The sequence below is a fragment of the Orbicella franksi genome, chromosome 12 (genome assembly GCF_964199315.1).
Source record: "Orbicella franksi chromosome 12, jaOrbFran1.1, whole genome shotgun sequence".
In the NCBI taxonomy this organism is placed as follows: domain Eukaryota; kingdom Metazoa; phylum Cnidaria; class Anthozoa; order Scleractinia; family Merulinidae; genus Orbicella; species Orbicella franksi.
The window spans coordinates 1,253,046-1,275,623 of NC_138156.1; the positions used below are offsets into that span (position 1 = coordinate 1,253,046).

The 22,578-nt window shown below is 37.9% G+C and overlaps 1 protein-coding gene across 3 annotated transcripts in view; it reads left to right on the forward strand.

Moving 5' to 3' along the window:
* Positions 1-633: 633 nt before the first annotated feature.
* LOC145463936 (laminin subunit alpha-like) overlaps positions 634-22,578 on the forward strand; it is a 50,916-nt gene continuing 28,971 nt past the window's right edge. For 2 of the 3 annotated variants that reach the window (XM_081447726.1, XM_081447729.1), the window contains exons 1-22: positions 634-1,421; positions 2,398-2,637; positions 3,381-3,446; positions 6,742-6,846; positions 7,675-7,882; positions 8,779-8,988; positions 10,221-10,355; positions 10,493-10,630; positions 11,454-11,591; positions 12,305-12,442; positions 12,776-13,122; positions 13,410-13,668; positions 14,298-14,397; positions 14,614-14,833; positions 15,132-15,419; positions 15,895-16,161; positions 16,580-16,861; positions 17,568-17,780; positions 18,565-18,834; positions 19,104-19,434; positions 21,215-21,558; positions 22,118-22,251. In XM_081447726.1, the coding sequence (XP_081303852.1) occupies positions 1,062-1,421; positions 2,398-2,637; positions 3,381-3,446; positions 6,742-6,846; positions 7,675-7,882; positions 8,779-8,988; positions 10,221-10,355; positions 10,493-10,630; positions 11,454-11,591; positions 12,305-12,442; positions 12,776-13,122; positions 13,410-13,668; positions 14,298-14,397; positions 14,614-14,833; positions 15,132-15,419; positions 15,895-16,161; positions 16,580-16,861; positions 17,568-17,780; positions 18,565-18,834; positions 19,104-19,434; positions 21,215-21,558; positions 22,118-22,251 (4,793 nt within the window). In that variant the 5' untranslated portion in view covers positions 634-1,061. Of the gene's footprint in view, positions 1,422-2,397; positions 2,638-3,380; positions 3,447-5,837; positions 5,947-6,741; positions 6,847-7,674; positions 7,883-8,778; positions 8,989-10,220; positions 10,356-10,492; positions 10,631-11,453; positions 11,592-12,304; positions 12,443-12,775; positions 13,123-13,409; positions 13,669-14,297; positions 14,398-14,613; positions 14,834-15,131; positions 15,420-15,894; positions 16,162-16,579; positions 16,862-17,567; positions 17,781-18,564; positions 18,835-19,103; positions 19,435-21,214; positions 21,559-22,117; positions 22,252-22,578 lie in introns of those variants that run through there. The other variant, XM_081447730.1, reaches the window with a different exon arrangement.

Here is a 22,578-nt window from a genome sequence, read left to right on the forward strand (position 1 = left end):
GGCATTTACATGACGGCCTAGAGAGCTGTCATGATGGTTAAAAAAGTGACTTATTTCGGGGAACTTGACTATCTGAACAGTTCATGTCTTAGAAAAAGTATTATTTTAATGTTTTAGATTTACTCGAGGGATAAATTCACGCGTTTGCAGCAAAACTCAGTGACAGATGTTTCTGCTGGTTTCTGGTGCCCATCCGTATGGGCACCAACATGGCGTCTCCATACAAATCTCTATAAATTTGGGCAAAAAATTTCTCCGCATATCTCGCACAAGATAAATTGCTGTGACCAGAGTTTTGGCGAGAGTCTTTGCATATTTACATTCTTTCACTTCCCAGATTCTGGACTTTATCTATTGACCGGTTTTGATTTTTATTTTGATCTATTTTGAATTGCGTGACAATGAAAACCAGCAATAGCCTCCATTTGGCGTGAAAATTCCGCGGACAATATCTGTTCCGAGAAGCGAACAATTTTCCGAGAGCGCTAGCGTAGCTCGAGAAAAACTGTGAGCTTCGAGGAACAGATATTGTCCAAGGACAAATATCCGAGCTATATATTTTCGCGCCAAATGGAGGCTATTGTTTATTTATCAGTGTTAAGGGGTTAGTCCTTCGTTTTGAAATAAGACGGATTTTTGCGATAGAAGAAGGGGAGAGGGTAGAAACACCAGTCATTTATTTCACGTTTATGACAAAGAGCTGATATCATGCTCAACGGATATCCTGTGGGCTGCGTTTTGTATTTAAGAGGAAAGAAAAGACAAGAAAACAAGGGAACTGGCAAGCCTAGAAAAAGAATGAAACAGCAACTTTTTGAACTGTGTTTTTTGTTTTTTTCTTTTATTTTTTTTTTATTGCAATAACATTACATTAGATACGAAAAAAAAAGTGCGGGGAATGGACGTCTATTGCGGGAAATTGGGGAATTCTTCAAACACCACCGACACCACACGCCCAAGGTAATTTGAGCTGATTGCATTTTGTTCCACACAAAGAAGCCTCTGTTGGCTCGCTGTGTGATTATTGAGTACGGACGGTCGTGGGATGAGTGTTTTTGACAATGAAGACTCCAGTATTCGCTATCTTGCAGGCCCTTTTAGTTGTCAGTTTTACTGTTAAGTCTGGCTACGGGCAAAGACTGAGTCCTCCAGCTATTAACATTGCTCAAGGTAAGAAGATCGAAGCAACTTCCACATGTGGCGAGGACGTGAGCGAGTCCGAATTGTTCTGCAAACTGGCGACGGTACCAGGAAAGCTTGGCATTCTAGGTCTGTCCTGTGATCATTGTGACCCTAGCGTACCTTCCAGGGATCACTCGATAGACTATGCTATTGATGGAACCGAAAGATGGTGGCAATCTCCTCCTCTTTCCCGGGGACTTCAGTATCAACGAGTGAACATTACCATCGATTTAGGACAGGTAAAGTTTCACCATCGCCCACGATGTTTACAATCCTTCTAAGCTGCTGAATTGAAGTGTGTGTGCCTAAGATGGTATAGATCACAATTTCTTCCAAATTCAAATATGTTGAGGAATTTTTAACTTTCCGCGAACGGTTACACATTACAAAGGGAACTTCAGTGAAATAATTTTTTTCACACAAATTATGGTGAGAAATCTCGCAGGAATGTGCCTGCATACTTGGATCGTGACGTGGTAAGACTATAAGCGTAAAAAGGCACTCATTCACTGAACCGTCCCTCGATGTTTTGCCTTTGATAGAAATAAGCGTTTTGTGATCTAAGAAAAGAAGATCGTCGAATTCTTTTTACGTTAAACTTGCATTTCGCAGCTGTGTTAAACGAAACTTGAAAATAAAATAACCTCTGATCTGATCTTTGCGGATTCTTTTTGGGTTTTCTAACTGCGAAAATTGTTTTGTTTCTTATTAAACTTTTTCTTTTTATTAAAGTAAGTCCAGAAAATTATGAAATCATCATCAGGACAAATTGACATTTTCATTACGCCACTGCAGAGTCAGAGAAATTATGAAGAGAATGCTAGGAATTTAATTAATGTGAGGTTTCAGTTAACAATCGATCCCTAATTTGCGACCTCTATTAAGCAGCTGGATATCAAAGTCCCAAAGTTGTAGTGAGTAAAATACTGCAAATAAATGCAGTGACTGTTTCAACAAAATACTATTTTGCACTTAAATGTAATAGTAGGGGAAGTTAGCTAAGGGTGAAATTTTCCTCTTTAAAGCCTTATTAGGTTTCAATTTGTCTGCTTACTTACAGAAGAGCAAAATTTTGATCTTAGATTTTTAGAACAAATAAAGGACCACCCTCTTGACCAGTTTCAACATTGGAAATGCGAGTTCAAAGACTGACTTTCTTGGAAAAAGTAACCATAACTATGTGCAAGTGTTTATATCTCTTACACAAATTTGCAGGAGTATCAAGTAGCCTACGTCATCATTAAAACTGGTAATGCTCCCCGTCCTGGTACTTGGGCCTTGGAGAAGTCAGTTGATGGTGGAAAAACATTTACCCCATGGCAGTATTTTGCAACAGATAACAGTGATTGTTTAACATACTTTGGACACTCAGCACTGCTCCAGTCATTTAAAGATGATACGACAGTGACTTGCACAACAAGTTACTCACAGGTTCCACCTTTCGAGAATGGCGAGGTGAGCACCGTGGATTCTCTTTTTAACAGTTTCCAGTATTTTTTCACTCTTTTATTTTGAAGGATCTATTCCAAATGCATATTATGCATACCACAAGTTGTAGTCTCAGCATGTGCAAAACACACTATCATGCTGCTGAAATTGAACCCAAGATCAACATTGACCTTAATATACTGATTTATTGCTTAATAATGAATGGAATTTCAATACAATGAAAAATGAATACATGGTTACTAGAAATGTCCAACATCGCAAAGATTCTAACTTGATGCAAGTAGTATGTATTCGTGACTCCCAACTGAAAAGGGTGTCCAGTGTTAAATTTCTTTGACTGGATAACACTGACAAACATTCTTGGTCAAACCTCAGGGATAGGGATAGTGGAGGAAGCCAGACCCTGTGTTAGTGTTTATAACCTTTAATTTCATCACAGTAGGTAATTCTCTGGATGGTGTAGTGCCAATTGCCCAGTATGGGGTAATGTTGGAGATAGGTTGTCTGATAATTAATTTAAACTACAGAGATCGTCACCAACTTGCTGTATGATGTACAGGTTTTAGTTCCTTTGTCAGATGCTAAATTGCGATGACCTTCAAAGTAAATGAAATATTAGAATACGTGACATGACATGACATAACATGAAGTGATATTGACATGACATAAAATCATAAATTAATGCAAGACATTAGGAACTGGGGGAAAAATCTTTGAACATCAAACTGAAAGCTTTCTTTACCTCTCAGATCCATATTTCTTTAGTTAATGGAAGACCAGGAGCATCAAACTTTTCTTACAGTCAAGCATTGCAGGTAAACATGCTATTTGCCGTAATGGCTGTGGTCACACTACAAGAGTTCACCATTAATCAATTACGGTTAAAGTGGTACTATGATCAAATTTTTTTCCTCTTGATTTTTTAGGTGTATCACATGGAATTCCATGAATGAATAAAAACGCCGTTTACCGTTTGCAAATATCTGCTTTAGTTCCAGAGATATTTAAATTTGAAAAATGTGCAAAATATGCAAATGAGATGACTGATGATGTCATACACTCAACCCAATTTTACATCAAGTATACAAATAGAGCTATCTTGGTCAATTTGCAGCGCAGACCACTGAAACTTGGTAGACTAATAGTTCTACAGGAAATACACCTACGGCTATAAAAAATTATGTTCCCATGGCAACTCACTCTTTTCCAGTCCTTACCCACTTGATTTCAATATGTTAGTGATTTTCAGCTTGCAAAACATTAAACAAGGCCACAAATCTGGGCTAACATTTTTATATGCTTGCTGGACCAAGCATATGAGGCACCATTTGCAAATATCAAAATGGAATGCGAAAGGTGGCCAGAAATGCTTTAATATTGGGGAGGTCTGGAACCCAGTGTGTTGCCATGGTTACCAAACTGTTAGGCTCATATTGTGGAGCATATTTAGTAGAATCTTACTGCAAAGAATCAAACATTTCTGATTCAAATTGGCTGAGATATCTTTTTTCATCGTATTTGATTAAAATTTGGTTGAGTGTATGACATCATCACTGGGCTAATTTGCATATTTTAACAACTTCAATATCTCTGGAACGAAAAGAGATATTTGAATATAGTAAACAGCATTTTTCTTCTCATACAGGCTACTTGTTTATGTTTTAAAATGGCTGCGATAGGAAAGATGCGATTTTTGTCATAGTACCACTTTAACCGGGTTACCGAAAAAGCAAAAGTGCTTGAAAGTACTGGATGTTTATTTGGAAGTACTCTGTACAAAAGTCATGCATGGCAGGTTTCCATTCTCGTTCCCAGAGGCTGCGCTCCTTTTAGTCAGCACCCAGAATCGCGACCTCTGGGCGGGTCTGATTTTTCTGAGCATGCGCAGAGAATTCAATTCATATTCTCAGCCAATCAGATTTGTCAGACTTGACTCTGAGCATGCGCATAGTGACAGAAAGTCTGTGGATCACAGACTTCCGGTGTTGAACCCTCCCGGAGGTCGCAATTCTTGGTGCTGACCAAAAGGAGCACAGCCTCTGGGGACGAGAATGGGCAGGATTCCTGGTGATTTCCTCAATCCATTACTGATTTCTCGGAGAGACTGAAACTAGAGGACGATACATTTGACAGCAATTGCAGGTTATAATAAAGAACACTCTGACATCTATGCGAAATCAGCATTATGTTAAAAAAAACCGTGGAAATTTGTGTAGCACATATTAGAAGGAAGATGGACTGCCTTTAGAGTGTGGCGAAAGGAAATGAAAACAAAGAAACAGAATCAAGAAAATGAGACCGTAGTCCTTGAAGTCTGTCATTTTTTCGTTGGTTTATCTCTTATCTCAATTAAGGTCACCCACTTCATAACCTATTTCAGTGCAGCTGCTTGTAAAATATAACCCTGTTGTTTCATCATAACCAACCTCTAACCTAGTTAAGTTATTTGGGAATTTTAACCAGGTTTCAAAAAAAAAAAAACCAGTTAACCTTCTTAGTGCAGCCGCAGCCAATATCACAAGAATTATTTTATTAAAGATAAAAATTCAGTTTTTTATTACAGCAACAGTTAGTATGTGAGTTAAGGTAGATCTGTGCCTTAAAGAACAGTCATGGTTTCTCTTTAAGGTTACTTCCCCCCTTCACAGCTGTCCTTCAGGAAAAAAATTATATGTGCGCCAGTTTCAATAAAACCCCAACAAACTATATATCAGAAGAAAGCTAAATAAATGTAGTTTACGATAAAATACAATTTAAGATGATTTCCGCAGAACGTTTGAGTAATAATGGCAAAAACGAAGTCACCAAAAAAACCTTATAGCATGGTAATATTTTGAATAAAGGTAAGAACATCGTATCAAGACTTAAGCTCTCAAGCTGACCCAGTGTGAGAAAATTGAACTTGAAGTTATCCATATTTCAATTAAAACGGACATTTTGCGTTAGTTGAAAACACAATAACAAACGCATTAAGCAATCTTACGAGGTTTGACATTAAATTTCTCAAGAATGCTTGGGAATTTAATCTTGGGGTCACCTAGAGAAATTAATTACAATGAGATGTTTGAAATAGTATTCAAAAAGTTACTGTGCGGTGAGTAGATTTTTAGGAAATAATTTTTGCGCTTATTGCTTGAACTTTGAGCGGAATCCATCTTAATTTTTCTTTTAGGAAGTGTCAGGAGCCAGTAAGGCGTAAAACAACCGAGGGTCCTGCACAGTCTTATTCACAAGGCATCAATCAACGTGATGTGTATCAGGCTTTTTCAATATTCTGATTGGTTGTTTAGATATCCGCATCTAAAGTTGGAGTAGGTAAAAATGTGCAAGACGTATGTGTTGCATAAATGGTTACCACAAGAAATTTCCCGACACACTTTCGTTTGCATTATCCCTGGAATGTTCTGGTGAAATTTCACTAACATCTGCCAGATCTGCGTACCCTATAAATTCACTCAAAGTGGATGTATTCCTCCAGAAATCAACAGCAAGATTTTAGCTCATAAAGGTTAAAAAACAACTTGTGCCACGCCAGGCAATTATCTCACCTCATGAAACTGCAAACCAGTGGAACAACAGGACCTCCTAGCGTCAATGACAATGGATCAGGATTTCCCGGGAAAAGTGTCACATTGCAACATGCTTTCTATCTCGATGTTGCATTGAAGAGAAAGACACTTAAATGGGCAAAGTAGGCAAAGGCAAAAGAACAAATGCGCGATATAAACAATACCAATTTCATCCATTTTAGTGATTATGACACCTTCCTGGTCTATTAACTTTATCTGAAAATACGTTTTTTCTAATTAATAACTCGGCTGCCTTTTGAGATAATTTTTAAATATTTTTCTTTTGTAAACTTTAGATAAAATGACTGACCTAAATTTTGTCAAATAAAAGAAGAAACGGTTTTTTGTGCTCTTGAAGGTGGGAAGCAACATTAAAATCCTAAGTTTGCTTGTTCATTAGTGAAAGAAATATAAGTTTATTAGTGAAAACAGCTACTATGTAAGCTGTAACATGTGCAGTGGAAGGTTAGTGATCATGAAAAAAGAGTTTTTCAGTACTCTTTTCCTTAGGTTTTTATTATAAAACAATGTTGTATTACAGGAATGGACTCGTGCAAGACACATTAGGCTGAGGTTGTTGAAAGTAAAGACATTATTAGCTGATTTATTACCACTGGCAAGACAAGATCCTTCTGTTACAAGACGGGTATGTCTTTTATCATCAGCGCTGTGCTTCTCTTAAGGTTAGGTTTCTATGTCACTTTCTGGTGACCTCTTTAGCAGGACAGCTGCTACTGCAAAGTTTGTGTACCAAATTCAAGGTGTTCTGAACTGGGACAATCTATGGGACCAGCTACAAGAGCTTACTAAACAGGACATGTCCACATAAACTGACCACCCTGAAAGCTGATTGGGCTTTCAGTGTTTGTTGAAATTTCATTAACATTCTTCCTTTGACAATGGCTTCAAATACTGTTAGCAGACAAGTTGAAAGAATGGATGTTGTGTTAATGTATTAATTTGAGAAGCAGGAAGCATTGTGTATACATATCCCGGCGGGGGAGGGTACTCCCTTATATGAGCTATATAGGTATGTGCAGCCCCAAAGGGTAGGGTTTTTCAGCTGTTTTGGTCATAAATAGGGTATCGATTTTGGCAATTTTCGTCTTAAATTGAGTATGGTTTTAGCACTCTAGTCTTGAATTGGGTGTGTATCTTAGAAGAGGCTACTTTTTCATCATTATCAATAAGACTGTCAACAAAAGCCCTTCACAACTTCTGTTTAGGGCAACTGTGCCAGCTGCAACAGGCATAAATAGGGTATCAATTCTTTGGCCAGGTCGTAAATAGGGTAGCAAAAATCGCAGAGTTGGATTATAAATATGGTAAGGGTTTTGGGAAGTGAGCCGCACACCCCCACCCAACTTTTCTGGGAGTACCCCCCTCCCCCTCGATACATACAGTAGCAAATTATTGAATGCTTAACCAGGCCTAGTGTGCATAAAACGTTTTCAAATTCTTGTCTTGTCTTCAGTATTTCTACTCAATCAAGGATATCTCTGTTGGAGGGATATGCATGTGTAATGGTCATGCAGATGCCTGTGTTCAACGGCCAGGTGAATCGCAGTTTAGATGTAGTTGCAAGCATAAGACATGTGGTGTCAAGTGTGAAGTATGCTGCCCAGGCTTTGTTCAGAAGGAATGGAAACCAGCCACAGCTGAAAGTAGCAATGAATGTGAACGTGAGTAAATTGTGTTGTGACAAGAATTCATTAGACTATCCATTTGAGGATCCATGCTTGATAAATAATGCTGTTGAAATTGAGGAGGGCAAAAAGTTGGGTGTATTTGTTGTTAGCATTTCAATTTTGTTTGCCTTGCTTGTCAAGGTTAGCCTGCACAGTGTATTAGGAGTAATCCAAGTCAACCATTCCGTCCCAAATTGTCACCATTGCAAGCCAATAATTATCGAGTGTTGGCAACTAGATTTTAAAGGCTAGTCACTAGTAGGCAATTAATTTTTAGCATCTTGTCCAATGTTTTGAACTGGCTCACAAGCAATTTAATTCCATTGCAAAAGTTTGTTTGTGGTTTTGCAGCAAGAAAGTTGCCCCCTTTTCTTGAGGAAGTTTTAACCTCCAGGGAAAAAAAACTTTTTGCAGTTAGGAGGAGAGTATAGTGGCAAGTGATGCGTTCAAGGTTCGATATATTGTGGGCTTCAAGATTAGAAGAAGTTGATCTCTCCATGTTAACTAAAGATGATGTTAGACATTACTGACAATATGAATATTGATACTTGTGGAAAGAAAGTAGCATTTTATTCCGTCTTCAAGCTTAAGAGAGTTATCTATGTAGCAAAAACCTTTTGAACTAAAATGTAAGCTACAAATAATTTAATGCCTTGATACAGGGGAGTCCCTGACCTGCAATCGTTTACAAGTAGGATCTTGTTTTAAACAAAGAAAAGTTTTTGTAAACTATGTTTTTGGCTTTCACTGTGAAGCAAGTAGTTGTGCAGAAAAGGAAAGAAAATGTTTAGTCACTACATGGGGCCTGTATTAAAAAAGTTAACTAAGGACCCTGAATCCTGACGACTTGAGTGAAGGTTTTATGTGTATTCTGTGTGTTGTTTTTGTAGCCTGTAACTGCCACAACCATGCAACAGACTGCCATTACAGTGAGCGCATTGCTCAGGAGAAAAAAAGTTTGGACATAAATGGAAATTATGAGGGAGGCGGAGTGTGTGATAATTGCAAGGACAATACTGATGGTATCAACTGTGAGAAATGTAAATCAGGCTTCTATCGTCCTGCTGGAGTACCCAAGACATCTCGTGATGCCTGTCAAGGTACATAGGCTTAAGTGTTCTGTTCATTTCTTTTATTACAGTTAAACTCATCACAAACAGATGAGCTTGGGAACTGATGCCTTAAAAGGTTAGCGGGGTGCCAAAGCCATAAGCCGCTAGGAGGTATCCATGGCAACCCTGGAAAGCAGGAACCACCCAATGAGCGTCCGCTAACCGGCACTGTCACACTGAAAGAAATTCAGTGGAATCTACTTACCTGGAGAATACTTACCCTGACCAAGAACAAGAAGAATCCGCAATGATTCGCGAGCAAAGCAGTGCAACTGATCCACAACAATCAGCAGAATACACTACAACAATTATGCAATGAACCATAAACTCCTGCAAAACCCCTGATGGCCACCCCACAGGTCACGTACTCCCAAACGCGGAAACCGCTGGCTGCATAAGCTCGTATTTAACTTGCCTAAATGATATTAGCTGGATGGGCACGCTAGCTGGCTGCATTAGCTCTAGTTTAACCTTGCCTAAATGATATTTAGCCACATTAAATGTCAAATTTATTTCCTTGATTTGACATCAAATATAAACGTTTAATATATCAGCATGTAAAGAAACTTGCCACTGATAGTCAGGGTTAGTGGGCTCTGTCCTTTGCTTGCCCAACAGGCAAGCAATATCTTGGGGGAGAAGTGCCTTCAATTTATTATTCCTGCTACTGAGAAATTTGGGTTTAAAACTGGACAGGTTTTCTTTGCACTCTGAATGAATTGAATTTGCAGGCTTTCCAAATGTGGGAATTTAATTATAATTGATTTATCAAGTCCACAGTGACACTGGTTCTTTATTTAAGTTTAAACTCATCAACAATTGATGAGTGGGACTGTGCTTGTAAAGCTAGTGGAGCCTGGTCCTACAAGCTGAGCATGCAGGGTAACCATGACAACCCTGTGAGAGGCAACCACCAGGCACTGTCACACTGAAATACATCAGTGGAAGTACATACTTATACCCTAGGGATGGATGGGATGGGAGCAAAGCCTTTGAAGAAGCATGCCATTCAGCAACAAGAGTGAAATGGTCTAACCTCAGTGGGAGAGCTGTAAATTCACCAGTCTCCCTGCAGAACCCACAGCTTGCCTGTCATCAAGGAGGGACACTGCTGGCCAGCAGTTGTTTCGAGTTTAACTTAGCGTAAATTATAATATATCTATCCCCATGTTTAATTCAAAATCAAATACATGCATAGTGATAGTGTCCTGTACTTGCAGCTTGTTCATGTGACAGAAGATTTTCCTCTGGCAATTGTTTTGATGGCGATGGACAGTGTGAGTGTCTGAAGAGCTATGCTGGACCTAATTGTGATCAGTGTAATGAGGGATTTTATGGATTTCCTAACTGTAAACGTAAGTGTAATACTTGTCCTTTGACTACAACAATATTATAATTAAGACTGTGTATGCTCTTTCTAGTAATAACATTTCTATTCATAGTAGTTGCTACCTTGAGTTCTGAATTCTAAGTTATTATTATTATCCAACAGCTTGTGACTGTCATCCCTTGGGTACAAGTGGGCGTGTGTGTGGACCAACTGGTGACCAGTGTCCATGTAAACCCAATTACACCGGTGCCAAGTGTGATCAGTGTGCCCCAGGATATTATGGTTTTCCAAACTGCAGAAGTGAGTACAGATATTTTGTGAGACATTTGAGTGTGCATTGTTGCTGTACTGTATATTTGTAAAAATCTTGCAACATTTTTTTAAACTTTAAAGAACGTGAAAGTACAATAAAATGGATGAGTAAAGATGTCCTGTAGTTCTACACAAAAAATTACGTTTGAAATTATTAGGGATTTGTTATCCAGCAATTTGTTTCCAAAATACAGACTGCTGACAGCACAGGGAGCATATAATCTTGTTGAGTAGGATGAGAGTTAATAAAGGAATGAAAAGAATGAATAGTTGTTATTTGATGCCTTATCCTGTGCAAAATTACCGCAATTTACAGGAAAGACAGCTAATAATCTACTTGTCTTGCAAAAACCTAGTGCTAAACTAGTACCCAGACCATTGTACTTTGTGATGAAATATTTTATTTTTGCTTTTATAAATTATAAATAAATTAAAAATATAATAGAGTGATAAGGGAGGCAAGTTTTGGTGCAAACATTTTGAAGGCAATCTGGAAACTTGCTCTAAGTGCTAGATTTCTTTGCTTTCTAAAAATAAGCCAACTGCACAGTAACTTCCCTTTTCTGGCAAGCATTTAAGGAATGGTTATCCAGCAGCACAGAAGCCCCACTGGTTCTCAACTTATCACTTCCATTAGTTATTGAAAATCTCTAAGTTTTGTCACTGACATATGTACAGCAACAATGCATTTATTGAAACAAGTTGGAGTGCAATGTAAGTCAATGTGTGAAAAAAAAACAGCTACAAGAAAATACAGTACAATGCTGTAGTCACGCAAACTCTAACAGTGACATGTGCTTTATTGCTTTAGGGTGCAACTGTGACAAAGTAGGCTCACTATCAACAGATTGTAACATTTCATCAGGGCAGTGCAACTGCCGTCAAATGTACACTGCAAGGCAGTGTAATCAGTGCAGTAAAGGATTCTATAGCTTTCCTGAATGCAAAGGTAGTTGGTTACCCCTTGCTATGGGGTTTTAGTGTACTCTCTGGTAATGTATAAGCTACTTATCTACACTGTAGACTGTCTAGGTTCAGGTGTTTCCTAGGGAAAGATTGGCAACCTGATGGAAGTAGTTTTGACCGTCAGCTTAAGCCCATGCAACCTCAACTTTAATTTGATGTAAACCTGTTAACTGGAATTGAACATCCTTCCTTATATATTTTATGATAAAGTCAGCCGAGTTCTCAGTAAGCAAAGGAATTAAAATAGCTGCAGTGAATGGGTAAAGTATTACAAATAGTTCTCTAATGAAAATCTTCTAATCTTGTTTGTTCTCCTAAAAACTTGGAAGAACCTCTAAATGCAAACTCGGTAGCATTTGTTTTGGATGTTGTTATAGTTGGCCCAGTAAAGTCAGCAATAATTGTTTCAGATTTTTAATTCCAACAGCAAAAAAGAATAGGTACTTAATCTGCAAACCTTAGTAACTTAGTGATGATAAGTTGTTATAAATGATATCAATAATTTTTATGGGGGTATGTGTGAAAATAAATGGGTGATCTCCCACCATGTGTCAGTCCATATAAACTTGGAATAATTTAGAAGTGAGAGTTTTGTGAAGCGCACTGGCTAGCATTTGTTTATGTGGGAATTATTGTTAGTAAATTATACATTTTACACACTGATACACTGTTGACTTTGTTATTTTGATTATCTAGTTTGTAACTGCGATGCAGAGGGTACAGCACGAGATATCTGTGATCCAAATACTGGCATGTGCATTTGTATGGAGAACTTTGCAGGTCCTCGCTGTGATGATTGTAATGATGGATATCATAGCTTTCCAGTGTGTTCAGGTTAGTTTTTGATATGCTTAAGAAGGTAATGAGTGGGATTCTATCTTGAGGTCAATACAAATACACTGAAATCTCAATGCAACACAAACCTCTTGACTACATGTATCTGCTTTTGTCAATCACTGGAAGACTGATTGGTTAGGTACAATATCAAAGTATTGTAAAGCAGGCATGAGATGAGAGTAAAGGGAATCATCAACATTAGTGTTTATGATCTTGATATGTCTCCAAGTCTCAAAACAAACATTAATACTAACAATTGTGTACAACTAGAAGAAAGATTAATATTAGTATAAATTGGAGACTAAAAGGGTACAAATTTATTGTGCTCAGGTTGTGGATGTTCTGCGCAAGGTTCAACTTCCCCTAAGTGTAACCAGTATGGTGTGTGTGTGTGCCAAGAGAACTATGATGGTAAACGGTGTGACCGGTGCAGATTGGGCTACTACAGCTATCCAAGATGTGTCAAATGTTCTTGTGACCCTAGGGGTTCAGTTCATGAGTTCTGTGATCCAAACACAGGGCAGTGTAACTGCAAAGGAAGTTTCCGTGGTCTTAACTGTAATCGTTGTCGTAGTGGATATTATGGGTTTCCTGATTGTCAAGCTTGTAAGTGTAATCCTGCTGGGATTAAGCCACTTCCAGATGGACAGCTGGTTGACTGTTCCTTATCAAATGAGGTGAGTCATTTAATGGTCATTAATAATTGTGTGTGCTCCTGTATTTGCATACTTGAGGTGAAGTGAGTTCTAAATGTGATAAATATAGACATGAAATTACATATGATTGACCAAATGCCTCGTTACACAATGTTTAGAACCAGAATTTTTTTTGTGATACAACCTTTTTTGCTGAGAATTGCACTTAAGCTTATGACAACCAGGTTTATTTATGTATCTGATTTTATCAGTTGAAGACGAGTGTTTAGTTATATCTGATGTGTTACAATGTTTTCATTTTATAACAGGGCCAATGTAATTGTAAGGATAATGTTCAAGGTCTTGCCTGCACAGAGTGCAAAGATGGCTACTTCTTTCTTCAAAGAAGTAATCCTTTAGGCTGCAACAGCTGTGAGTGTAACATGGATGGTGTGATTGGTGGTCTCCGCACGTGTGACAAGTTTACAGGACAGTGTCCTTGTAAGCTGTATGTTGCTGGTAGAAAGTGCACCTCATGTAAAGCTGGATTCTATGGTCTGGAAGGCAGTAAGGTGTTTGGTTGCACAGGTAACAGTAGTGTAGACATTGCTAGTGGCTATTTCTTCAGTTACTAGTGTATCAGTAATTGTGATCATTTATTTTATGATTAATAATAATATACAAACACATACAACCATCATTTTTCATCAAACTCCTCAGCTGGGCAAGTACGTCGGATACAGTTACTCTCACTGGCAAAATGTAACTTGCTTTTGGACAATTTTGAACAATTTTTCAGATATACATGTATGGGGACTTGCATCTATCTTTAGGGAAAGCAGTAAATTTCTTATTCAAGTCATTTTATGGTACAAAGCACTGTTAAGCTATCATTTCCTGCTGTAGTCCGTTCCTGGATGCTATTGCAGTATGCGTACTTAATAGCACCTGAAGAAAGAGATTGAGGTGGACATTTCCATGCATTTCATGTATTTTTGTCTATTCCAAACTCAACAAGGTCACATTGGCGCAGTCTAAATCAAATGAAGGGGTGGTGATGATGGGGCGGGGAGGGGGGGGGGGTGGGGTGTGTCAGGGCAGGTAACTCATTACAATGATGTGAACTTAGTATATAAGATCTGCCCCAGCTACTTCTCTAAAACATGTCAGACAAGTCACATGAAAGATAGGAAGTGATGGCATACTTTATCTTATAGGGTGTGACTGTGATGTGGGGGGAGCTTATGACCAATTCTGCGACAGCACTTCAGGCCTATGCAGCTGTCGAGCAAACATTGTGGGTAGAGACTGTAGCAGGTATGGAAAATTGATGCAATTTGACAGGTTATAACAGTAAGTGTTAAATGCATATTGAAAAACATGAACAAAATACTCAAATTAAACAGCAACCACTTTTTCACCCTGCAAATGCTCTTCACAAATTACTGTCAGCCATGTAAGTATATGACAGTCTATTTGTTTGGCGATATTAGTAGTTTTAGACCTTACTTTGAGATGTATTTATTTTGTCAGGCCTGCCCCTCGCCATTACTACCCCACATTATTACACATTATGGCAGAGCTGGAAGATGCTACAGCAGTCCCTACTAAACAAGGGTCTGTCCCAGGTGAGGATGTGCTATCACCTGATGTTTCATCAGAAAGCGATGATTCTCCGGTCAGATTTGGCTTTGATGAAAATGTGTTTCCTGGTTATTCGTGGAGAGGATATGCAACAATGTCAGATCTTCAGGTAGGGGAATTCTATAATAATTAACAAGGATCTTTAACTTAATCCATGAGCTAAGTTTAGTTGTCTTTGTCCAAAGCCTTTGTGTATAACGTTGTATTGTCTTAGACAGCTGTAATTGCTTCAAACTGGGAGCACAAAACAATACAAATACAAATTTCTTTTTTGTTTTGCTTATGTCATGTAATGACTTGCAAACAGACTTGAGAATTCTAGTAATAAGCTGACATTTAAGGCTTTTATTAATAGGTACCATGTCATTTTTGGCTCTTAAGACTAACAGGTTAAATTCTACACACAGAAAGCATTAAAAGTTACCCTGGATATTCCAAAGACGACTCGTTACCACCTCATATTCCATTCTATCACAAATGAGAGTTTGCCAGTGACAGGCAAGGTTATGCTCACTCCTAAAGGAGGTGTAGGAAGCAAACAGAGCAGTCCAGTCACCTTTCCAGTGAAACAGAGCGGCTTAACAAATGTCGATGTGTATCACACAGTTGGGGACAAGGATATGGCAACACAGTTTATGCTGACTAAAGGACAGTGGGATCTGATGTTAGTTCTACCTCCAGCAAGTGTTCTCTTGGTGAGACAATAACAGTGCAGTTTCAAGTACTAATATTGTATGTGTTGTGTTCTCACAATGTCTCTGTCCACCCAGGGGTATACGTAGGGAGAGGGTTTAAAACCTTTGATGGTAATTCTTGGGTACCTCATTCTACAGATAGTAGAAGACAGTTTAAGCTCTGGCAGTTGAAGGCCAGTCTGTAAACCAATTTATTTTACATACTTACAGTGCTTCTAGATCCTAATTTAATTGAAGTCCTCTACACGCCAATTAGTGACTAAATAGCTTTAGATTAACATTGGAGAAGGACTAAACTCTTCCCTGTCTTTACAATACTTCAGCTCAAAGCAGAATGTCAAACAGGAATACAAGACAAAACCTGTTAGCATATAGGAGTTATTTAATATACATTTGTTAGTTGCAAGTCTCATTCTTCAACTTAACTTTGACAATAAAATCTTACAAGGACCTCTATTTTGTATATTGTGTACAGGATTATGTAGCTGCTTTACCACAAGAATACTATGAAGCATATCAACTTGAGGATAAAGTCACCAAACCCTGTCAAGTCAATGGTATCAATACTTTATGTAACCAGTTTTCCTATCTGAGCACAAAGAAACCTGGATTGTTTACAACAGAACTGGAAACAGGATATATTATCAGGAATAGTGGCCTTAAGCCAACACAGTTGTTTGAAGATGAAGCAGTGTTACAACAGTTGGATTTCAGTGCTATGGCTTTGTTAGATGACAGACAGGTCAGAGTTTGATAACTAACATAACAAGTTCTATTTCCTAATGTCTGGTGAAAAGGGCACCTGGCTTTCTCTTAGACAGTGACTTAGGCTTTCAAGGCACTTCATGCTAGCATAAACCAGAGAACATTCTCTAATGCTCAAGGGTAACCTGACCTTGAAACATCCTTACAGAATGCTCTGTTATTTAAAGTATTTTAAAGCATTCAAATAATTGGAATGCTCTTGCAGACAGACTTTGTTTGTTTGGTTTAATAATCTGTTGGTGTGTCATATGTATACCCATGTGTTTAGTTGCAGGGACATATCCCTAGATCCACTTAAACGTTTTTGTCCAAACTCAAGGAAAGGAGATCTGCAGTAAGAGAAGATTGCTGTCCTGTTGCCAAGCTAAAACATGCACTTTGTTTCCTTTCCACAGAATCGTATTACAGCAGATTTTAATATCCCCAAGAGTGGTAAATATGTCATTGTTATCCAGTATTACCATCCTTCTGATAACACGGCTAAAATGAATGTGTACTTGAGGTATCCACAAGGGACACAGAGAGGAGAGTTCAACCTTCAAAGCTGTAACTACAGATTTGGCTGCCGTCAGGTGGCTGTTGATAATACTGGTGCGGTGAAAGTGTTTGATGTATCAGAGTTACAGCGAATGGTAGTTACTCTGCTGGCAAGGGATTCATCTTCTCCTATTGCTGTGGTAATGCATACTTGTAAATTATACATGTTAAGTATTCACTCAACTTTTGTCTTTTCAACCAGCCATGTTTGAGATTTACAAGCACCACACCCTTTTGCCTTTGAATAAGTTATGTTCACATTCCTCATGTGATGTCTTTTAAATAGAAGTGATATATGGCTATATGTGATGTAAGTAACTGTTTAAAAATTTGTTGTTTATTTTGCACATAAGGTTAAGTTCTACTCTTTCTTTTACAACTTGATTTAGCAATCCTCAAATCTTTTGAATAAGGTCACCTTGCATATAATTGCAATCCAGGATCAAACTTAGAAAATGAAAGTACTTGGTAATACACCTAACTATGAATAGCAAATATGTCAAAGGATACTCCTTTCCTAATATTCTGCATGGCTGTCAATAAATTTTGAGTCACCTTTAGCTTTGATCTTCACAAACATAACAAACTGCCCTTTATCGGTGGATTGAATCAACTACTTTCACCCATAACATCAAGCGTCCATCAAGCATACTCAAACATAACAGGTGTTATGGGTTATGGCCCTTAATGACAGCTCTGCTCTGTTGTCTGTACAACAATGTTAATCAGTAGTTCTATACTTCTCTTGTTTATCATACATGTATTTGATTGTGGTTTAAGCAAAGAAGAAAGTCTTTCTTCCTTGTGAAAGTTCCTAATCACATGCAACAATTCATTTTATGTTAGGACTCCATCACTGCCATTCCACTGGATATGTGGAAATTGGATTTCATTGCACCAAGCATTCTCTGTACAACCCAGGGTAGTGAGTGTATTCCCACAACATATCCTGTTCCCAAAGGAGCTGTTAAGATTGAAGCTGATGGTCGTGATCCTAACCAACCACAGCCACCAAATAAACAAGATCCAGCAGTAAAATTGCAGTATCTGGAGGGACCTGTAAGATTTCATTTCACAAATAAGAATATTAAAAAACCACATAGTAAATGGTTTGAACGCAGAAGTATTAGTTGTTTATATAGTTTGATCGTTCTCAGATGAGTGTACTATTTTTTTGACTCTGAAGATGACTTCTATTCAGGTTGTCAAAACCTCAGTCACCAACAACTACAGCTCTTTTCAGAACTGCCCTCACCCAGACGATCACTATACGAACTAACATTAAGGAACCTTTGCTCTTCTAGATAAAAAAGAAAAAGTTAACACAACAAGATTTATGTGTAAAATCAATTTATATCATACTTGTCTCTTCACCTAAATACTACATTAGTTAGTGAAGTTATTGTTCTCTGCAGGTGCAAAATCCAGTATATTGACGGCCAACTTTCTTCTCCTCCATTTTCAATTATATTTTAATGTGAAACTTTACTTGGAACTTGTGAATAAGTGGACAGCCTGCCTGTCCTGATCTATTATTTTTTTTAATTTGGAGTATTAAATCTGTGTTCCTTACAGCTAATGACAATAGTGTGCATACTGTATGTACAGTGTATATCGTATTAACCAAGCGTGAGGGCTGTACTGGGAGAACATATGAGGGCGGATATTCTTTCAGTATGGTCCTAAATAAGAGGTTTATTGCACAACTGAAACTACCTGAAAATCTTCAAGAGTGATCTTGTGGGATCAGTCAGGACATTGGCTGGTCCAATTTGTAGAGAAGTCCTCTGAACTAATTTAGAGGTGTAATAATTGTTGTTACTTTACTTGTCTTCATTTATAGAAAATCCATCTCCTGGTGGGCCTTGTCCCTCGACCTGGTCAGTATGCAGCCATTGTTCATTATTATCAGCCAAACCATGCTTCGTTTGAATCACAAGTGTCTGTTACAAGTGACCGCGCACTAGATGGTTCCATGAAATTCCATTACTGTCCTCATGCATCAGGCTGTCGATCGGTCATCAGGAACTTGAATGCGTCACCTTTCTTTAACATTGGACGCAATTCTGTTGCACTGGAATTCACTATTCCTGAGAACTCATCGACCTGGATTGTAAGTTTCAAAAACATTTACTCTGATTTTTATCTTGACTCAATTGTTGAGGATCACAGCTGCAGTTACTGAGTTATCATGTTGTGTTTCTCAGCCAAACGTTCAGAATTTCAAGCTTCTTTGTGTGGTATTGTAATAGTAATAATTAATTAAAGGAAACTATAGTTACCCATAGAGGTGTTCACTTGCTAAATTATGTTTGCACATATAAGAAAACTGGACTGTCTTACGTATGTGCAACTGATATATTTGTTATTTTTTCTGTCTAGGATTATGTCTTACTTGTACCTCAAGATTTATTTACTGAGGAGCTACAAGAAGATTCCCCAGTACCCTTGACTCAAGAATTTCTTGACTCATGCAGCAAGGATCATTTCTTCATCAAATCCTCAAATCCAAAGTTTTGTAAAGATTCTGTGTTCTCACTCACTACAAGTTTTAACAATGGAAGTTTTGCCTGTGACTGTAATCCCAAGGGAACTTTGAACAGTGATGGTAACTGTGAACAGTTTGGAGGACAGTGCTCTTGTCGGCAGAATGTGATTGGCAGAACCTGTAGCAGGTGCAAGACAGGGTATTATGGCTTCCCTAACTGCAGAAGTAAGTTTGGATGCAGTTTTTATGTGAATTTTAAATGAGAGAACCAGGAAAGATTAGCTGAAATAATAAAATTGCGATGAAATGTTAGGTTAAGGTGCTGTGCCTATTTTTGCAATAGGTCCAGGTATTGCCAATTTTAGTAAATAGAAAAACTAACTAGAATCTCCAAGAGCGTTAATACTCGGGCTTTGTACAGCAATATCAAATCATACTTTATAAGTAAGTTTAGTGAACACAAGAAAAACAAATAAAAGAATCAGGATATTTTAACACAAGAATTACACTAATGCTTTTCAAGTTGCTTCATTGAATATCCTCATTATCCAATTGCATGTTGCTTGCCTCATCTTTGAAGTTCTGTTTATGACAATTGTTGATTTTTTCAACATCTAAGGTATTCATCTTTGTACTTGGCTCATTTCTAGTGCAGAGTGCACTGTTGGAATGGTTTGGGGGGCTGAAGTCTGCTAAAGTACTATAGTAATAAGGCAATAAGGTGTAAACTTTAATGTTTGTTTAATTCATTAATATCAATTAATTAATTAGTCTTGAGACAAGGAAGTGGTTGGGGTAGGGCAGTGGCTGTGTGCACCAGGCAGAAATGTGTCATACCTATCTTACATCATGAATAACATCTCAAAGCTTATATATTTGTTTTAGAAAACCCCTTTGTCTCCTTGTGGTACTATTCTCTTTAGAACAAAACCAATTTGCTCTAAATGCATGCACAGACTAGTTAGCATTCATGTTGACTATATTTATATTTTAGTTGAGAGATACATTTCATACGGGATCACATAGAAACGCTGAGTGCTTTTCCTTGTGGTAGAACCTAACATGTAAGACATATGCATCCTAGCATCGTTAGCGGGATACACTCCGTTTTCATCCCCAGAGCTACGTGTTTTTTATTTGTCATGTGGTATGACTCACAGAGGGCAGCAAAGAACGTTATCGTGACTGTGTATCTTTTAGAATTACCCCTAGCACAGTTCAAAAAATATCACGTGCTGTTATCAAACTAAACTAGTGTGTTTGCCAGGGTTCAAATGAAGAATGGAAACATTCTGTCTGTTCATATTCTGAAAGGGGAAAAGCCCTAGGTACCAAGGTAAATACAAACCGGGAGTGAACCGGGCAGGGGTGAGGACCTGTGTGACTACCGTGCCAGAGCTATACATTGCACTCTGCACTATCTGAGATTGTCTCAGTAGTTTATCTGGCAAGAATGAGCATGAACTTTGCTTATTTGTCAGGCTTTCAAGCAATGTGATCCGTGGACCAACCCATTCCGAAAATGATCAACATCTTTGTATGTGAGATGAAAGTATAGGGCGTGATTCTTTCCAAAACTTTCTTCGTAAAACACAGCATTTACGAAGAGCAAGCACATGTTAAAGTGATCTGTCGCATTCTCATCACCAGTTTTCATGCTCCACACTAGGAACGCCTGGGACCATGAACCCCTTTTGGCAACCAAGACTAAACAGCTTGCATTTTATGAATTGGGCTTTCCTACAGAAGCCTGCTTAATAATGGAATTTAATGTACATGATATAAGCATGCAATATTTTGAGTTTGGTTACTGTTCATACTCATTTAGGCTATATTAGGTTGAAGCTCTGATAATCTCTGAAAACAAAAAAATGTCAAAACACTGGGATACAATGAATAAGTTGCCTGTCAACCATTTATCAAAACTATTTCAGTTTTGTAATTCTTCAAAGTCATGAATCAATATGGGTTAAAACTTTTAAATTGCTTTTCTTTGACACTTCAGAATGCCGCTGTGTTTTTTGTAATGAGTTTAATGGAGCTTGTGACTGTCCACCCAACACAGTTGGTCCCAACTGTGAATTTTGTCTGCAAGGGACGTGTTGCTATGACCAGATCCTTGGGTGTCAGGACTGTGGCTGTGAGAGATTTGGTGTGAAGGGTGGTGACATAGCATGCAATCCTAACACAGGACAATGTAACTGTAAACTGTCTCATACTGGAAAGAAGTGCAACAAGTGTGCTACGGGTTATTATGACTATCCCTTGTGCCAGAAATGTGATTCATGTGATCCTAGAGGTGTTGATAGCAGGATATGTGATAGTAATGATGGAACTTGCTTTTGTAAGGTAAGATTTTAATTTCCAAAGTAGCTTAAGTGGTTAAACCAGAGCAATATAATGTTGTATATAATGAATTATGTTATAAACTTTCAACAAGAAGATCACAGTAAACTGGAGTATTTGTATATCACCCCATGGATACAAATAAGAAAAATCTATTATTAATATTCTTTGCAAAAGATCCTGATAAATGAAAAATGAAAAGCAACCCTAAGGCTAAGAGCAGGCAATGTTACTGTTACACTGTTACTTTGATTGAAAGACTTATTTGTTGGCAATTTGTAATAACAAAACTGACAAAAGTTCAAATTCACGAGGCCTGAAACTACTGTGAAACTGATGTTAAAATCTTTCAAAATCCAAGCTTTTGCCAATCAATGGACGGCATCGTCAAGGATTAGAAAAATATTCTACATAAGGCTTATAATTTACAATAGTACTCTACATTTGTATACAAGACTTACAGAGTATGGAGTCGTATGCACTCATATTTGGGTTGCATTGCAAGAAGTAGCATGTGCATCATTATGGCTTGGTGATTGGTCTTGATTATATTATGTTTCAGCCTGGTGTCACTGGACCACGTTGCGATCAATGTGCAGCTGGACGCTTCAATCTAGATGCCGACAACCCAGATGGCTGTTCTGAGTGTTGGTGTAATGGTCTGTCAGACTCTTGTGACAGTGGTAATAAGTACTGGTAAGAAACATGATTGGATGATAAAATTCCTTATGTTCTTACAAAGTACATAAAACTGGAATTGGTCAGGGCTGATATAAATATTTTTTGTTACAGCTCATAAAACTAAGACATCAAGTCTAAGCAAATTCTAACCATTGGGAAGCACTTTTTATTGGATTAATCTCAGTGTAGCCTTATTTAATTGGCCAATGAAAAACAGTCAAATTGGTTTTCCACTTGTCTTCTCAGGTTAATGTGCATCATTGAAACAAATATGTATATTAATAAGCCAACACAATCTTGGTTTGATGGTATCCAATTGTTTGTTTTCCAATGTCAATTTTA